Source organism: Rhinolophus hipposideros (genome assembly GCF_964194185.1).
Source record: "Rhinolophus hipposideros genome assembly, chromosome: 2".
NCBI lineage: Eukaryota > Metazoa > Chordata > Mammalia > Chiroptera > Rhinolophidae > Rhinolophus > Rhinolophus hipposideros.
In genome coordinates this window covers 31,225,836-31,244,970 of record NC_138048.1, presented here as the reverse complement: position 1 = coordinate 31,244,970, position 19,135 = coordinate 31,225,836, and the positions used below count along the sequence as shown (strand labels likewise).

Genomic DNA, 19,135 nt, shown 5'->3' with positions numbered 1-19,135 from the left:
CATCTTCCACCCCCCACTCCCCCTTACCCTCTGGTAACCACTAAACTATTGTCTGTGTCTATGAGTTTTTGTTTCTCATTTGTTTGTCTTGTTCTTTTGTTGTTTTTGATTTACATACCACATATCAGTGAAATCATAGGGTTCTCTGCTTTTTCTGTCTGACTTATTTCACTTAGCATTATACTCTCAAGATCCATCCATGTTGTCACAAATGTTCCTATATCATCTTTTCTTACCACCGAATAGTATTCCATTGTGTATATATACCACAACTTCATTATCCATTCATCTATCGAAGGACATTTTGGTTGTTTCCATGTGTTGGCCACCGTAAACAAAGCTGCAATGAACATTGGAGCACACCTATCTTTATGGATAAATGTTTTCAGATTTTTTTGGTAGATACCCAGGACAGGGATTGCTGGGTCATATATGGTAATTCTATTTGTAATTTTTTGAGGAACCTCCACACTGCCTTCCATAACAGCTGCACCAGTCTGCATTCCCACCAACAGTGTATGAGGGTTCCTTTTTCTCCACAGCCTCTCCAACACTTGTTACGATTTGTCTTGTTGATGATAGCCATTCTGACTGGGGTGAGGTGATATCTCATTGTGGGTTTTATTTGCATTTCTCTGATGATTAGTGATATTGAGCATTTTTTCATGTGTCTATTTGCCATTTGTATGTCCTCTTTGGAGAAATGTCTCTTCAGGTCCTCTGCCCATTTTTCAATTGGGTTGTTTGTTTTTTTGTTGTTGAGCTTCATGAGTTCCTTGTATATTATGGATATTAGCCCCTTATTGGAAGCACTGTTTGCAAAAATCTTCTCCATTCAGTTGGTTGCCTCTTTATTTTTTCGATGGTTTCTTTCGCTGTGCAGAAGCTTTTAAGTTTCATATAGTCCCATTTGTTTATTTTAGCTTTAACTTCCATTGCCTTTGGAGTCAAATTCATAAAATGCTCTTTGAACCCAAGGTCCATAAGTTTAGTACCTATGTTTTCTTCTATGCAGTTTATTGTGTCAGGTCTTATGCTTAAGTCTTTGATCCATTTTGAATTAATTTTGGTACATGGTGACAGATAGCAGTCCAGTTTCATTCTTTTGCACGTGGCTATCCAATTCTCCCAGCACCATTTATTGAAGAGGCTGTATTTCCTCCATTGTATGCTTTTAGCTTCTTTGTCAAAAATTACCTGTCCATATTTATGTGGTTTTATTTCTGGGTTCTCAATTCTATTCCATTGGTTGATGTGTCTGTTTTTCTGCCAATACCATGCTGTTTTGATTATTGTAGCCCTGTAGTACAAGCTAAAGTCAGGGAGTGTGATACCTTCAGTATTGTTCTTTTGTCTTAAGATTGCTTTGTCTATTCGGGGTCTTTTGTGGTTCGAAACAAACCTGATCATTTTTGTTCTATTTCTTTAAAAAATGCTATTGGGATTTTGATGGGGATTGCATTAAATCTGTATATTGCTTTGAGTTATATGGCCATTTTAACCATGTTGATTCTTCCAATCCATGAGCACAGAATGTCTTTCCATTTCTTTGTGTCTTCTTCAATTTCTTTCAAAAATGTCTTATCGTTTTCAGCATATAGGTCCTTCACATCCTTGGTTAAGTTTATTTCTAGATATTTTATTCTTTTTGCTGCAATTGCAAAAGGAATTGTCTTTTGTATTTGTTCTTTTGAGATTTCATTGTTAGTACATAGGAATGCAATGGACTTTTGTACGTTGATTTTATAGCCAGCAACTTTACTGTATTCGTTGATTGTTTCTAATAGCTTTTTGGTGGAGTCTTTAGGGTTTTCTATATATAGCATCATGTCATCTGCAAAGAGTGACAATTTAACTTCTTCATTCCCAATTTGGATGCCTTTTATTTCTTTCTCTTTCCTGATTGCTCTGGAAAGGACTTCCAACACTATGTTGAAAAGCAGAGGTGATAGGAGACAGCCCTGTCGTGTTCCTGAACGTAGAGCAAAGGGCTTCAGTTTTTCACCATTAATTATGAGATTAGCTGAGGGCTTGTCATATATGGCCTTTATTATGTTAAGGTATTTTCCTTCTATACCTATTTTATTAAGTGTTTTAATCATAAATGGGTGTTGTATCTTGTCAAATGCTTTTTCTGCATCAATTGATATAATCATATGATTTTTGTCCTTTATTTTGTTTATGTGATGTATCACATTGATGGATTTGCAGATGTTGAACCATCTAGTGCCCCTGGGATGAACCCCTCTTGGTTGTGATTAATAATTTTTTTAATGCATTGTCGTATTCGATTTGCTAGAATTTTGTTTAGGATTTTTGCATCTGTATTCATCACAGATGTTGGTCTGTAGTTTTCTCTTTTTGTGTTGTCCTTACCAGGTTTTGGTATCTGGGTAATGTTGGCCTCATAAAATGAGTTCGGGAGTACTGTCTCTTTTACAATTTTTTGGAAGAGTTTGAGCAGGATTGGTATTAGATCCTTTTTGAAGGCTTGGTAGAATTCACTAGTGAAGCCATCCGGTCCAGGACTTTTGCTTTGGGGAAGGTTTTTGATAACTGATTTAATTTCATTACTGGTGATCGGTCTGTTTAGATTTTCCAGTTCATCATGGTTCAGCCTTGGAAGGCTATATGTTTCTAAGAACTTGTCCATTTCTTCTAGGTTATTGAATTAGGTGGCATATAGTCCTCATAGTATTCTTGGCTGATCTTTGTATTTCTGTGGTGTCCGTGATAACTTCCCCTTTTTCATTTCTGATTTTGTTAGTGTCTTATCCCTTTATCTCTTAGTGAGTCTAGCCAAGAGTTTGTCAATTTTGTTAATCTTTTCAAATAACCAGCTCTTTTCACATTCATTTTTTTCTATTGTCTTTTTGTTCTCTATTTCATTTAGTTCTGCTCTGATTTTTGTTATCCTCTTTCTTCTGCTGACCTTGGGTTTCGCTTGTTCTTTTTTTTCTAGTTCTTTAAGGTGTAACATGAGGTTATTTATTTGGGATTTTTCTTGTTTCTTGAGATAGGCCTGTAATGATATAAATTTCCCTCTTAAAACTGCTTTTGCTGCATCCCAAAAATTTTGGTAGGATGTATTTTCATTGTCATTTGTTTCTATGTATTTTTTGATCTCTCCTCTAATTTCTTCTTTGACCCAGTCGTTCTTTAAAAGTATGTTTTTTGATCTCCATGTATTTGTGTTTTATCCTGCTTTCTTATTACAGTTGATATCCAATTTCAAAGCCTTGTGATTAGAGAATATGCTTAGTATGATTTCAATCTTCTTAAATTTGCTGAGGCTGATTTTATGTCCCAATATATGGTCTATCCTTGAGAATGTTCCATGTACACTCGAAAAGAATGTAGAGTCTGATGTTTTAGGATGAAGTGCTCTATATATTTCAATTATGTCCATTTCATCTAATGTGTCATTTAGGGCTGCTATTTCGTTATTTATTTTCTGTTTGGATGATCTATCCATAGCTGTCAATGATGTATTTAAGAACCCTAGTTTAATTCTGTTTTGGAGAGTTTCTCCCTTTAGTTCTGTTAGTAGTTGCTTGGTATATTTTGGTGCTCCCTGATTGGGGGCATAAATATTGATGACTGTTATGTCTTCTTGTTGTATAGTCCCCTTTACCATTATGAAATGTCTATCTTTGTCTCTTGTTATCTTTTTCACCCTGAAGTCTGTTTCATCTGATATCAGTATGGCTACACCTGATTTTCTCTGGGTACCATTTGCTTGGAATGTCAATTTCCACCCTTTCACTTTGAGTCTATGCTTGTCCTTGTAGCTGAGATGTGTCTCTTGGAGACAGCATATGGTTGGGTTTAGTTTTTTGATCCAAACTAATTGATACTCTGTGCCTTTTTATTGGTGAGTTCAGTCCATTTACATTTAAGATGATTATTGATACATGAGGATTTCCTGTCTTTCTATCTTTAGTTTTCTGGTAAGGCTGTGTCTCCATTGTTTCTTTGCCTTTTTGTTGTTGTCTATTATTTCTGTGTGGTGGTATTCTATGATGTTTTCCTCTGTTTCTTCTTTTATTACAGTACATATTTCAGTTTTGGGTTTTTTTTGAGTGATTACCCTTAAGTTTATGTAAAAGAAAGTTTGATATTTAGAGTATTCCATTTTCTTCAGCACGCTTACTTTCTCCATTGCCATATTCCGGTTCGGGCCTTTACTCTCCCCGTTTTTATGTTGCCACAAATTGTCCCTGTTGATCGTGGTTGAATAGCCTCCTTTATTATTTCTTGTAGTGCAGGTCGTGTATTAAAAATTCCCTCAGCTTCTGTATGTCTGGAAAGGTCTTTATTCCTCCTTCATATCTAAAGGATATCTTTGCTGGATATATTATTCTTGGCTCATAATTTCTCTATTTCAATGGTTTGACTATTTGGTTCCACTCCTTCCTGGCTTGTAGAGTTTCTGCTGAAAATCTGATGATAATTTAATGGGCTTTCCTTTGTAGGTTACCGTCTTGTTTTCCCTGGCTGCCTTGAGGATTCTTTCTTTGTCATTGATTTTAGACAGCTTCAATACAAGGTGCGTTTGAGAAGGCCTTTTGGGATTGAGGTAATTAGGTGTTCCATTTGCTTCTTGGATTCGAGGATCCAGTTCTTTCCACAAGTTTAGGAAGTTCTCATCAACGATTGTTTGGAATATATTCTCTGTTCCCTTCTCTCTTTCTTCTCCTTCTGTTATGACCATTATTCTTATATTGCTCTTTCTGATAGAGTCAGAAAGTTCTTGTAGAGTTCTTTCATTTCTTTTAAGTCTCAAGTCTTTTTCTTCTTCCATCTGTGTAATTTCTAGGTTTCTATCTTCGATGTTACTGTTTCTTTCCTCCATCTGGTCAACTCTACTACCTAAGCTGGTTAGTTCAGTCTTAATTTCTTCTATTGAGTTCTTAATGTCCAGAAATTCCATTTGGTTCTTTTTTAAAATTTCAATCTCTTTCATAAAATGCTCATGTTGTTCTTTGATTGCGTTTCTGAGTTCATTAAATTGGCTTTCTGTGTTTTCTTGCATCCTGTTGAGTTTTTTCAGAACTGCAATCTTGAATTCTCTGTCATTTAAGTCACATATTTCCATATCTTTAAGTTCCTTTTCTGGAGACTTTTTACTTTCTTTCTGAGGTGTCTTGGTGCCTTGGTTATTCATGGCAATTACTGATGTATTATTTCTCTTCCTAGACATCTACAGGAGTGGGTTCTTCAACAGGTTAATAGGAAGAGGTCTTTCTTTTGTTTTCCAATACTTGTTAGTAGAAGGTTTTATTTTCTCTCCAACTGCAGCCTTTTTTAAATTTTATTTTATTAGTTTCAGGTGTACAAGACAAGGTACTACTTAGATGTTCATCATTTATATCCCTCACACTGTGAACCCCCTCCCCCTATCCACTATCCCTCCGACCTCGCCCGAGCCTACAACATTATTGAATACATTCCCAAATTAATTTTCAAAAACCCTGAGGCCATCTTGTGGTTACCAGCTGCTTCCTAATCCCTTCACCTTTCCCCTTATCCCTACCCCCCCCATCTAACAACTTTTTTTCCTCTCTCACACAGTAGTGCTATGTTTTCTCTGCAGTATTCCAGCTTCTCACACAATGGGGGGATTCCCTGGGAAATGGGCTTCTCCTCTGTTAACAATTCGCCTGGGTCACAGGTCGCCAAGTCCCTGTGGGGATGCGGAGAGCTTTCGAAGTTCCAAAGCTCTCTCTGCACCAGATTCAGAGCTCGTATGTTTCAGCAGTTCTGTTTACTCCTGCAGGGATCCGCCCAGATAGGTGGGGCTAGTGGTGGGGTGAATTGGGAGAGGTGGCCCAGAGCAATGGCAGCAACCACCACCACAGCCGGTCCCGCTTCCACAGCTCCCTCCCCTTTGCCAGAAGTAGTTGGGCTGCAAATCTGTGTCTGCGGTCCAAAGTTCTCAGAACAGCAAATATTCTGTTCTTTTGATCTTACACTGCTACTGTACCTCTTCTAGCACCGAGCAGGTGGGGGCGGGGCGAGCTCTGGGAGGGTAGGGAGGGGCGGCTAGTCTCAGTGCCTAAGGCTTCCATTCTCCTTTCCGCATTGAGGGTTTAAACCACCGTTTTCAGCCTTCTTCCCTCAGTCTTTCCTCTGAGGTCTCTGCCGTGAGCGTTGGGTTCAGCCGTGTTGTATGCTGCCCCCTCAACCCTGTGGGCCGTAAGTGGAGCCCTAGCAGTCCGAGTCCTTCCCTCTCGCAGCTGTGGCAGTTCCGGGATGCAGCGAGCTCAGCGCACTGAGCTAGGTCTGTGTCCTGCGCCCGCATGGCTCTGTCTCTGCACTTCTCCCTTCCCTCCACCCCCGCTTGCGCGATTCTCCCACCTTTCGGTGAATTCAGTAGTGGGCCTGTTCGCCTTGCCTGGCTGCTGTGCAGGGAGTCCTTTGTGGAGTTATTGTTGTTCGATTAGTTTTAAATTCCAGGGGAACTTTACAGAAGCTCACCGCACGCCGCCATTTTGATGACCCAGAAGAAGAAGCGAGAGTTCTTTATCATGCATTGATGTTGTATTTTGTTAAATGCTTTTCCTGCATATATTGAAATGATTATATGATTTTTATCCTTCATCTATTAATGTGGTATATCACATTTAGTATTTTTATTATAACATGTAGCACATATGGTAAACAGATTATTATTGTTTTATGTATATATTGGCTTATAGTTTTCTTTTTTTGTAGTGTCTTTGTCTGGTTTTGGTATCGGTAATGCTGGCCTTGTAAAATAAGTTTGGGAATATCCCCTCCTCTTCAGTTTTTTGGGAGAGTTTAAGAAGGATAGGCATTCATTATTCTTTAAAAGTTTGTTAGAACTCACTGGTGAAATTTCTGGGTCTGGACTTTTCTTTGTTGAGAGGTTTTTCTTTTTATTACTGATTCAATCTATTTACTAGTAATTGGTCTGTTTAGATTTTCTATTTCTTTATGATGCAGTCTTGGTAGGTTGTATGTGTCTAGGAATTTATCCATTTCTCATGGGCTAACCAGTTTGTTGATGTATGGTTGTTCACAGCATTCTGTTGTGTTCCTTTGTATTTTTGTGTTATCAGTAGTAATGTCTCCTCTTTCATTTCTGATTTTATTTATTTGAGTCTTCTCTTTTCTTTTAGTCTAGTAAAGGTTTTTCAATTTTTTTAATCTTTTAAAAAAAACAGCTACTAGTTTTATTGATCTTTCCTATTGCCTTTCTACTCTGATCTTTGATATTTTCTTCTTTCTGATAACTTTGGGCTTAGTTTGTTCTTTCTTTTCTAATTCTGTAAGATGTAAAGTTAGTTGTTTATTTGAGATCTTCCTTTCTTATTGTAGCATTGTTATATTCTTTTCTCCTAGAACTGCTTTTTATGCATCCCATAAGTTTTGATATGTTGTGTTTCCATTTTTGTTTGTTTCAAGACATTATTTTGATTCAAGTTATATGTTTATTATTATTAAAGAAACTTTATAAAAATACTTTTAAAATGCTAACATACATATTTATTGGTGATTAATATGTTTTTTCTTTTATTTCTTTTTTTTAAAAACACAATGGCGTTATATTACAACCCAGAAAATTTACAGAGAACATTAAAAATGGCATGTTAAACATATAAGCAGATAATTTAAAATAGGATAAAGCTAGTGAACATTAACAAAAATTTTAAGTCTAACTTTAAATCTTAAAGACAAGCTCTGTATTACAAACTATAAAATATATACAAGCAAATGCTATAATATATAGTATGCCCTACTGTGAATGTAAAATACATGTTTCTGTGTTTAAATAATGCAATTATTTTGCTTTATGGAAACGTGTAGAAAGACATTTTAAACCAAAAAGTATTTTAATTCCCTAAAAATGGGCATATGGATGTCATACAAAACATATTAATGAAATGTTTCAAATAAAATGACAAAACATATGAATTTTAATCTTTAAAATCTGACTAATCATCATTGTCATCTCCGCTGCTACTGTGAGTCATAGTCCACTCCCTGTTTCAAGAGTTTTTATTGCCCCTTTGGTTTTTTTTGACTCATTGGTTGTTTAATTTCCATATATTTATGAATTTTCCTGTTTTCCTCCCTGTTACTAATTTCTAGTTTCATACCACTGTAGTTAGAGAAGATACTTGGTATGATTTCAGTTTTCTGAAATTTGTTAAGACTTGTTTTGTGACGTAACACATGTTCTGTCCTGGAGAATGTTCCACGTGCACTTGAGGAGACTCTGTATTCTGGTGCTATTGGGTGGAATGTTCTGTATATGTTTGTTAGGTTCATTTCGTTTAAAATAAAGTTCAAGTCCCAAATGTCCTTATTGACTTTCTCTCTGGACGATTTATCCAATGTTGAAAGTGGGGTATTGAAATCCCTAATATTATTGTATTGTTATCTATTTCTCCCCAAAGATCTGTCAGTATTTGCTTGATATATATTGGTGCTCCAATGTTGGGTACATATATACAGAGGGTGCCAAGAAAAGTATACACATTTTAAGAGAGGAAAAAACTGTATTTAAATTGTAATACTCAAATATACCAACAGTAAAAGATGAATACAAGTCATGTGCATACATTTTTTGGCAGCGCCAGTATTTATGATTGTTACATCCTCTTGATTAATTGACCTTTTTACCGCTATATAATGACCTCTTTGTCTCTTGTTACAGCTTTTGAATTTAAGTTTATTTTGTCTAATATAAGTATAGGCACCCCTGTTCTCTTTTGGTGTGCACTTTGATGTGCACACCATCCCTCACTTTGAGTTTATGTGGGTCCTTAAAGCTGAAGTAAGTCTCCGGTAGGCAGCATATATATATATAAAAAAAAGTCCATCTAGCTACTCTGCCTATTGACTAGAGAATTTAATCCATTTATATTTGGAGTAATATTGATAGGTAAGGACTTACTAATGCCATCTTATTGTTTTGTGGCTATTTTGTTCTTCCTTTTCTCCTGTCTTTTTCTCTTGGCATCTTCCTTTGTGAATTGATGATTTGATGTATGCCTTGATTTTCTTCTTTTTTATCTTTTGTGTATCTACTGGAGGTTTTTTCTTTGTGGTTTTCTTTGTGGTTACCATGAGGCTTACATAAAACATGTTATACATAAAATAGTCTATTTTATGTTAACAATTTAGATGGCATACATAAAGTTTAGTCTTTTACATTCCCCCACCTTTTATATTTTTGATGTCACAATTTACCAATTTTTATATTGTATATCCTTTAATATATTATTGTGGCTATAGTTATTATTTTTTAATACTTTTGTTCAACCTTTTTACTAGAGTTATATATTACAGTATTTGACTACATATTTACCTTTACCAGTGTTTTGTATATTTTCATGTTATGCATTGTTGTCCTTTCATTGCAGTTTGAAGAACTTCTTTTAGCATTTCTTGTAATGCAAGTGGTGATGAACTCCCTCAGATTTTGTTTCTTTAGGAATATCTTTATCTCTCCTTTATTTCTGAAGGACAGCTGTGCTGGATAAAGTATTCTTAGTTGGAAGTTTTAAAAAATTTTCAGCACTTTGAATATATCATCGCAATCTCTCCTGGCCTACAAGGTTTCTGCTCGGGAATTAGACTAGTTTAATGTGGGTTACCTTATAAGTGACAAGCTACTTTTCTCTTGCAGCTTGTATGATTCTCTTTGTTTTTTTATTTTTTTTTATTTTGACAGTTTTATTATAATGTGTCTTAGAGAAGATATTTTGAATTGAATTTCCTTGGGGGCCTATGAGCTTTGTGAAATTGAATGGTCAAATCTCTCCCTATGTTTGGGAAGTTCTCAGCCATTATCTTTAAGCTTTCTGCCCTCTTCTCTCTTTTGCTTTTTCTTGGACTCCAATAATTCACAGATTGCTTCTTTTGATGGTGTATAATTTATGTAGGATTTTTACCCCCACTCTTTTTTTTTCTTCTCTTCTGACTGGATAATTTCAAAGATCCTGTCTTCTACTTCACAGATTTTTTTTTCTGCTCTATCTATTCTTTTGCTGATGCTCTCTAATATATTCTTTATTTCATTCATTGTATTGTTCAGCTCCAGAATTTGTCTTTTTTGTGATGTCTATCTCTTTGTTAAATTTCTTATTTTGTTTCTGCATTGTTTTCTGATTTCATTGAATTGTCTTTCTTGTTTTTCTTGTAGCTTATTGAACTTCTTTCAAACAGCTATTTTTAATTCTTTGCCAGGTAAATTGCAGAAATCCATGTCTTTGGGGTTGGCTACTGGGCGATTATTTGCTATCTTTTGATGAAGGCATGTTTCTTTGATTTTTTGTGTGTTTCTTGAAGTCTTAAATTGCTATCTTCACATTTGAAGTAGCACTTACTACCTCCAGTCTTTACTGATTAACTTTAGGAGGGAAATACCTTCCATCAGTCCTGCTAGGGATTCCAGGGTGTTTCTCAAACCTTTTACAGATTCCCCTCCTCCACACTTCTTGCTTTTTACCTATGGCAGAATGCTTAAGCCTATATGCCCTCTCTTGATCCTGCAATGCACAAGGCTGAGTGTTCATAGCCTCCCTTTTGCTTTTCCAAGAGTGGTGCTAAAGTTCAAGTTTGTGGTCTGTGCCTGGCCGACAGATTTGGGCCAGCTTTCTGTGCCTGCTCACTAGCTGTCTGCCAGAGTGCACTCTCTCTGCTGTGGGGAGTGTGCATAAGGAGCTGGCCATGGGGTGGGGGAAAGGTATGTAAGAGTGAGGCATGCTGAGTACTGGAGTTGCTCATGGGACAGTAGGGGAAGACCCATGGCTGAGGTATCTCAGAGACTCATGGTCAGGTCTACTCATGGAGTCCACCAAGTGGTTAGTAGGATCAGCATCCCTTTGATATGTTCAGAATCCTGGCTTCTGTTCTACCCACCACTTACCACCCCCTGGTTGTGCAGCTTATGACTCAATTACGTACTCTGTGTGGAGTGAGAGAGAAATAGGACTTTTTAGGAAGGTTCTGCACAGTTGGGGAGGCCAGGTGCTCACTCACATGCTCTCATTTTCCCCTGTGGGAGAAATCATTTGCCGAAAAGTGTTCTCTTGGCACTGAACTGTGCTGCCTTGGGGGAGGTGTTGATGCCGGTAAAGTGAAACATTTCCTCTTACTTCTTCCAGTGTGTCCGAACTCAGATAGGTTTTTTCCAACAGTGTGTTGGAACTCCTTTGCTGGACTCCTGGACTTCCACAAAGGCTGTCTCATCTGTGGTGCTTGTCTAACTCAGTGTTCTCTAGGGGCTCCCAGACTGTGGCCGAGAGGAGCTGGAGACAATTCATGGGCCAAACAGCGTCCACAGCTGGGGCCAAGGTTTGTGTGCTTATTACCCAGTACATGGGTGCACGAGACTCCTCCTGGGTCCCTCGTGTACGGTGCTGGATCCCATAGCTCCCACAGAGGTGCTTTGTCCATGGAGGGATGTCAAATTCTTGTTGAGCGGGGCATATGAGTGAGGGATGTCTTAGTTGGCTTTCTTGCTGATATTACTCTGGTCCATTCTTGAGGATACAGAAAATGTTAGACCCTCTAGGCATAAATGCAAGGCAACTTTGTGTGTCTATTTGGTGATAGATTATATAGGAGCACCCTGTATAGAGGTCAGTGATCGCAAGCTGCCTTCCTTGCATAGAGTTATCTAAGGTTAACTCTGTTCCTCATGATTATATACTCTTAAAATACTAAAAACTACCAGAAACATAGCAGAAATCTCCCTGATTAGATAATCTTTTTTGGCCTTACTTATGAATCAAGTCTTACTATCCCTCAGGTTTACTTCTGACAGAGAATTCCCAAGAGGTAATTTCTTATCTGAAACAGTTTTTTTTTCTTATTTATAGATCATTTGCTGTTACAGCTAGTCATTTGAGGATGGCCTTCAGCTTCTTTCTTTTACATATGTCTTGTTTTTCTCTGAGATATTTCACTTCAACAGACTCAGGTTGTTATACTCTAGTCTAATGCCCAGATGTGTTCTATTCCTCTTTTTGACCAAAACCACATTGCCAAAAAGTATTAATTAATATTGCACAATCCATTTTTTTTCATTTCCTTCTTAACTTTCTAGATTCTTTATTTCTAATTTAAATTTAACCAGAATACCACCTTTCATTCATGTTATTGTTATTATTTTAATTGATTCTCATTCCTTCTTTTTTGTTCATTTGTATTTCATTACAAGTTATGTACAGTGGACCCTTGAATAATCCAGGTTTGAGCTGTGTGGGTCCACTTGTATATGAACTTTTTTCAATAAATATGTACATTACTATAAATGTATTTCTTCTTTTTTATGGTTTTCTTAATAAAGTTTCTTTTCTGTAGCTGATCTTATTGTAAGAGTACAGTATATAATACATATAACATACAAAATACCATATTTTGCCATTTGTAATGTGCTCCCACATAAAATGTGCATCCACATTTTTGGCCCAAACTTTCAGGGAAAAGAAATCTTTGGTTTTAATTTTTTAATTCAGATTTTTATTTGTTTACATTTAGGTACTTGTTTTTTGTATTATAAAGGAATTTTAGCATTTATTTTTTAAATATATTATGGTACAAGAAATTTGATGTAACAAATAATTATAGAATACAAGAACAGATACAAGATACACGAAATTTCATGTACTGGTAACAAATTTACGATATTTATGCATCATAGAAGGCCAAGAACTCTTTGTTGTTGCAAGATGGTCGTAAATTCAACACAACCGATTATTGTATTTCAGAGTATTATTTTGCATATGGATATCGTTATTGATTTCTAGAGTTACACTTTTTACTCATAAGCATAAATAAAAGAATTAAAAATATATTTGTGTAGCTACGGAATTAGTACTACCCATGTATAATTCGCATCCTTAATTTTCCCTCACAAATTTGGGCAAAAAAGTACGCATTGTACACGGCAAAATACAGTATGTGTTAATCAACTGTTTATGTTATAGGTAAGGCATCTGGTCAACAGTAGACTATTAGTGGTTAAGTTTTGGGGGATTCAAAAGTTATATGTAGAATTTTTACTTCATGGTGCGGGGTTGGTGCCCCTAACCCCTGTGTTGTTCAACGGTCAACTGTAGTCACTTTTTGACAGAAATGACTGAAAACTTTATGGATTTTTAAAATGCATTGGACTACAGAACATGGTCCAGCCAGGGTCTCAATAGTTACAGAATTGCTTAGATGGTAGTATGTGTAGGGTTAAGGGAGTAAAATAGGGATATTGAGGTATATACAGAGACTAATCACTGTGAGAAGCCATTACCAACCATTGGATTATAGGGCAAGGGGAGGAAAGGCTATTACCCAAGTCCAGTGAGAGCTGGAGCTGCAACTGTGGAGGGATGCAGCTACTGTAAGAGACACAGTATTGAGGCTTGGAGGGACCAAGGAAGAAATACCACAACCTTTCACACTGCATGTCCTTTGATCCTCTGCTCATGCTTCTAAATGTCTTCAAACAGGAGACAGTGAGGGAGTAGAGGTGATGAAGTTAACTGCAGTTAGCCTCCCAGCTCAGAGAGCAGGAAAGAGGAAGATCTGCGGTGGTGATAAATAAAGAATAAACAGCACTGTGGCATACTTAAAATAGGACCAAATTAAAATAGCATGAACAAGGTAGGAAGTGAGGGTGTCACTGAGTTCCACAAAAGAAAATTAGTTTACTTGACAGAATGCTTTTAGTTTATAGGTTGTAGATGAAACTGAGGGTATTTCTGCATATAGCCAATGACTGACTATTGTTATCTTTCCAATGCATTAGTCACTGAAAGAAGGGATAAATTGGGACATGCCCAGTGATTTCTTGTTTCATATTCCCTCCCTTGTGATTGGGAGAGTGTGCTGTCTAAAGTTTCCTCACATAGACCCTTGATGGAGAGACAAGAAGAGATGTGTAGGCAAAGCATAAAAGACTAACTAGGTCATGACACTGATTTGAATCTCTCCATAGGTCAGTAGGTTCTGTTTTATTTTATGACCATAGACTGGAATGTAATTAGAATTACTAGAATGTACTAGAATGTAGTTCAATTAAGTTAGAATCTCTGGCGGGTGGGATCTGGGCATTGGTGTTTTTAAAAAGCTTCCATGGGAGACTCCTCAAAAAACTAAACATAGAACTATTTTATGACCCAACAATTCCACTCCTGGGTAGTTATCCAAAGAAATCCAAAACACTAATTCGAAAAGGTATTTGCACCCCTATGTTTGTTGCAGCACTATTTACAATAGCCAAGAAATGGAAGCAACCCAAGTGCCCATCAAGAGACAATTGGATAAAGAAAATGTGCTATATATATACAATGGAATATTATTGGCCCATAAAAATAATGAAATCTCACCATTTGCGACAATATGGATGGACCTAGAGGATATTATGCTAAGTGAAATAAGTCAGGCTGAGAAACAAATACCATATGATCTCACGTATGTGTAGAATCTAAAGAATAGTATAAATGAACAAACAAAAAAGACACAGACTCATAGATACAGATAACAAACTGAGGGTTGCCAGAATAATTGAATATCAACTGCAACTGAGAAAAAAAAATAAAAAATAAATAAAAAAGCTTCCATGGGAGCATTTGAGATCTTGCTCCCTTGCATATGTCATCAATTTGGCTCAAATAAACTCTTCTAAAACTTAAAAAAATAAAAATAAAAACTTCCTTATGATTGTAATGCTTTTTAGGGTAGAGGATGATTATTCTTTTCTATTTTTCTTTTTCAGTTTTCACCTAGGATATATGTTATGAATTCCTTCTATGCATATGACACTTCTTGTTTTCTGGTTATTCATAACCCAGCACAGATGAAAATATACAAACTCCCACCAAATGTCATGGTCATTTTACCTCTTAGCATCAACTTTTTTAACATAGACTAATCTTCATAGTATTAAATAATTAGCATGTTCAAGGATTGTGTTTGTGTCTACTTTTCTATTCCTGAATCTGAATTTTAATGTAATATTAGTACTACATTAGTAAAAAAGTCACGAGGAAGAGAAAATTGTGTTTTGTAAGTGTGATGCCATTTCGCAGTTATTGCTATTTGTTCAAGGTAACCAGACTACATTTTGACATGGTGGCATTTCGTATCAAAACAAAAGATCGTAATTAATTAAATGTTTTTCAGAGTGATGAATAAAATTGCTAATTGTTCTTGTCTGCTGTGAGCAATGTGCTTAGGTCTTTGAAAACAAATTACAGATATTAGTAACTTCTGTATATTTAAAGTTTTTAATCTAAGACAGAGGGACAGGATCCATTTAAAGCAAGAAAAACAATAATTTCTTTCATAAATTCACTTTATTTGGGATCTTTTAAATATGTCATCTCATCTATCCCCACTTTCCAGGGGCCAAGAGGTACATGGGTTTTCCTTAGATTTTGCAACTAGTAAGTGGTTGAACTGGGATTTGATTATTCCAGATCTTTTGATTGTAGAGCCCAGGTCCTCCTTCCCCCAGTGATTTCTTGTTTCACTGGCCATTACATTGTCTCCTTGTGCCTAGAAAATCTGGGAATGTAGATAAATAAGTGGTATTTAAAATCATTTTTTTATGTTTCTTTTATCTGTGATATCATTTGCCGTATTTCTCCCCGCAGGACACCTTTCAAGCTGAATGGCCCTCAGCAGATGAATCCACCACCAGCAATATTTCACCACTTGATTTCAGCTCTGGTCCTCTGTCAGTCACTGGCAGGGAACGCTGGTCAGAAAGCCCTTTGGGTGATTTAGTGTCTACACCCACATTAGCCTTTCCCGCGAAGGTGGGCCTCAGTTCTTCCCCAGAGGTTTTAGAGGTTAGCGGCTTGACTCTTCATTCTGTCACTACAGCAGTGCTTCAGACGGGCTTGCCCGTGGCTTCTGAGGAAAGGAATTCTGGATCTCACTTATTAGAAGATGGTAAGGAATTCTACTCACTTTTCAAACTTTTTTACTTTAGTGTATTAGGTGACAAGAGTTTTGAGGAGAGGAAGAGATTAGGGTTAATAGAATAGCACGGTAGTATCCATTAGGAGGAAATGTCTTGGGAAAGATGTGTGAGAAAGGGAACAACCAGATTTAATTGGTTGGAATGGAGAATCCAAGTAGGTAAATAATAAAAAATGAGCTTGGTGAGCTGGAGTGGGGATCAATTAATAGGTATTTTGAAGGTCCTGTTAAAAATATATAATTAAATTATTATTAAAGAACTACTATACTTAATTGAATATTGGAGTGGTAAACAAACGGCTTCAGAGATTATTCCAGTAGTTTTTAATAGGATTAATTGTGGGGGCCAACTGTATAGATTTTTCACTTGCATTAGGCTTCAGAAGGGGAGAACCTGAGCTAAGGCAGCTACAGCAGAGATTAAGAAATGAAGATCAGGGCCCAGTGACTCAGGTGTTTGGAGTGCCGTGCTCCTAATGGCGAGGTCACCAGTTCGATTCCCACATGGGGCCATGGAGCTGCGCCCTCTATAGCTAAGATTGTGAACAACGGCTAGCTGTGGGCTCATAATACCAGCATGGGCCAGGGAGCTGTGTCCTATACAGCTAGACTGAGAAACAATGGTTTGAACTGGAAGGAGGGAGGAGAAAAATAAAAGAAATGAAAGTCAAGTAGATGATTTTGTTGTTGTAGAGAAAAGGAAAAATCAATGTGACTTAAACATGGAATATATGAGTGCATGTGAAAGTGGAAGATGAAGAACAAAGATATAAATAATGAGTCCAGGATTTTGAACATTAGGTGAACCTGAAGAATGATAGACTATAAGCATAACAGGGAAATGAAAATTCAAAGACAAAATTTCCTAGAGAATTTTCTCCCTAAGTTTCCATTAGATTTAGTCTTTGTTGTCAATTGGGTTACCACCAGTTCTTTGTTTTCTTTTTTTTTTCTTTTTTCCCCCAGCTTTATTGAGATGTAATTGATGTATAACACTGTATAAGTTTAAGGTGTACATTGTGTTGATTTGATACACTTATATGTTGCTAAATGATTACCACCATAGCCTTAGCTAACACCCCCATCATGTCACATAATTGCCATTTCTTTTTGTGTGATGAGAATATTTAAGATCTACTCTCAGCCAAATGTTCAAGTATATAATACAGTATTATTAACTATAATCACCATGCTGTACATTAGATTCCTAGAACTTACACCAATTCTTTATTTTCATGGAGTTAAAAAAAAATCAAAGGTTTGAAGATGAATTATTTCAATAGCCGATAGCCGATATCTTTTTTTTAATACTTTTTTTTTTTTAATTGGAGAATGTTGGGGAACAGTTTGTTTTTCCAGGACCTATCAGTTCCATGTCAAGTCGTTGTTTTCAATCTAGTTGTGGAGGTCACTGGTCCATGTGGAAATTGAGCAGGCCACCTTGGTGTTATGAGCACTGTGCTCCAACCCCTGAGCCAATTGGCCGCTCAATAGCCAATATCTTGTTATTTCAGGGAAATGGGTATATTCAAGAGTGATTGTACTACACCACAAAAACATTATCATATTGTCTTGTTTTTTGCTGGATACAGTAAAGTAAATGTCAGCAACTATCCTTCTTAATCTAATGGGAAAAAAATAGGTAGCTGGTTTTATTAGGAGGACTGGGTATATATTTTGCTAACTTTGCAGATTAATTAATGGAAAACTTTATTTTTAGGATTAACCAAAGTTGAAGGGTCAGAAGATTTTCTTTCAATTGATCCATTGCCTTCAAGTCCACTCACTCATTTAGTGCCAAAAGAAACAATACCATCCATAGAAGATGCCGGGGTTTCTTTGACATCCTCCCCGTATGTGATCTCCTCTGTCACATTAGCTCTTGCTAAAGAAATAACTATACCTTTTGGCATGGACTCTTTGACCTCCAAAGTGAAAGGCCAATTAGAAGTGAGCACTCTGATGTCAGACACATCCATGGAAAAAGAGTTCATGTTTGAGAGTGGCTTAGGTTCAGGGTCTGGGCAAAAGGTGAGTCTGATTACTTGGCCATGGAGTGAGACTTCATTAGAGAAGAGCACTGAACCACTATCCAAGTCATGGCTTGAAAATGAGGATTCACTTTTGCCAACTGAGGGTGTCGATGAGAAACTAGTTACAGATGACAAAATGGAATCCATAGAAGAAAGTACTGAGTCCTCAAAATATGGGCATTTTGAGAGATCCACAAACTTTGCAGAGGAAGAGCACCTTGATGGACCTACTGTGCCCATCTTTGCAGAGACCACAACTCAACCTGTATCTCTAATTCTCTCCAAGCACACATCAGAGGCTTTTGACATTGATTATTACTCAGTTACCAAAGTACCTCCTCTACTGACAGCTATAGCAATCTCTGCTCCTACGGATAAACATGATCAAGTAGAACCCTTTCTAAAGAAGGATGTGGAACAAACTATAGAGTCATCCAGTCGTGAATGGTTCGACAGCAAGATTTCAGTAGTGAATCCAGATATGCAACCTTTGTGGACCACATTACCAGAATCAGATCTAGTTTGGGCAAAAACTTCTTCCCTAGGGAAATTGTCCAGAGACATGTTGACAAGTACACCAGAGAGTATTGACAAGCTCTGGTTGAAAGCTTCCATGACACAGTCTACCAAATTGCCTCCAACCACAAGCCCCACCCTGCTGGAGGATGAAGTAATTATGGGCGTTCAGGATATTTCATTAGAACTGGACAGGATAGGCACAGATTATTATCAGCCTGAGCTAATCCCAGAAGAAAATGGCAAAGTTGGTAGTTATGTGGAAATGTCTACAAAAGTCCACTCCACAGAGATGTCTAGTGGGGCTCAGCCCACAATAAAAGGTGACTCAAATCAGACACAGACTGCAGGAGCTTTGCTGGTTTTCTTCAGCCTCCGAGTGACTAACATGATGTTTTCAGAAGATCTGTTTAATAAAAACTCTTTGGAGTATAAGGCCCTGGAGCAGAGATTTTTAGAATTGGTAAGACCAAGAAGTGAAATATGGGCATTAGTGAGTAATCATGCGTTAACCACTCCTCAACACATATGATCTGTGGGTTTGCTGTGAACACTCATTTTTAATCATCTACATATAACATCGTGGCCTAAAGTTGGTAGGAAAACAATAAGATAAGTGGATA

The 19,135-nt window shown here is 36.9% G+C and overlaps 1 protein-coding gene across 1 annotated transcript in view; it reads left to right on the top strand.

Moving 5' to 3' along the window:
* The window catches only part of IMPG2 (interphotoreceptor matrix proteoglycan 2), a gene marked incomplete at its 5' end in the record, with an annotated part of 88,769 nt that overhangs the window by 59,773 nt on the left and 9,861 nt on the right, over window positions 1–19,135 (top strand). Inside the window, 2 exons of the mRNA XM_081026618.1 lie at window positions 15,633–15,933; window positions 17,684–18,975. Of these exons, the coding sequence (XP_080882744.1) occupies window positions 15,633–15,933; window positions 17,684–18,975 (1,593 nt within the window). The remainder of the gene's footprint in view (window positions 1–15,632; window positions 15,934–17,683; window positions 18,976–19,135) is intronic.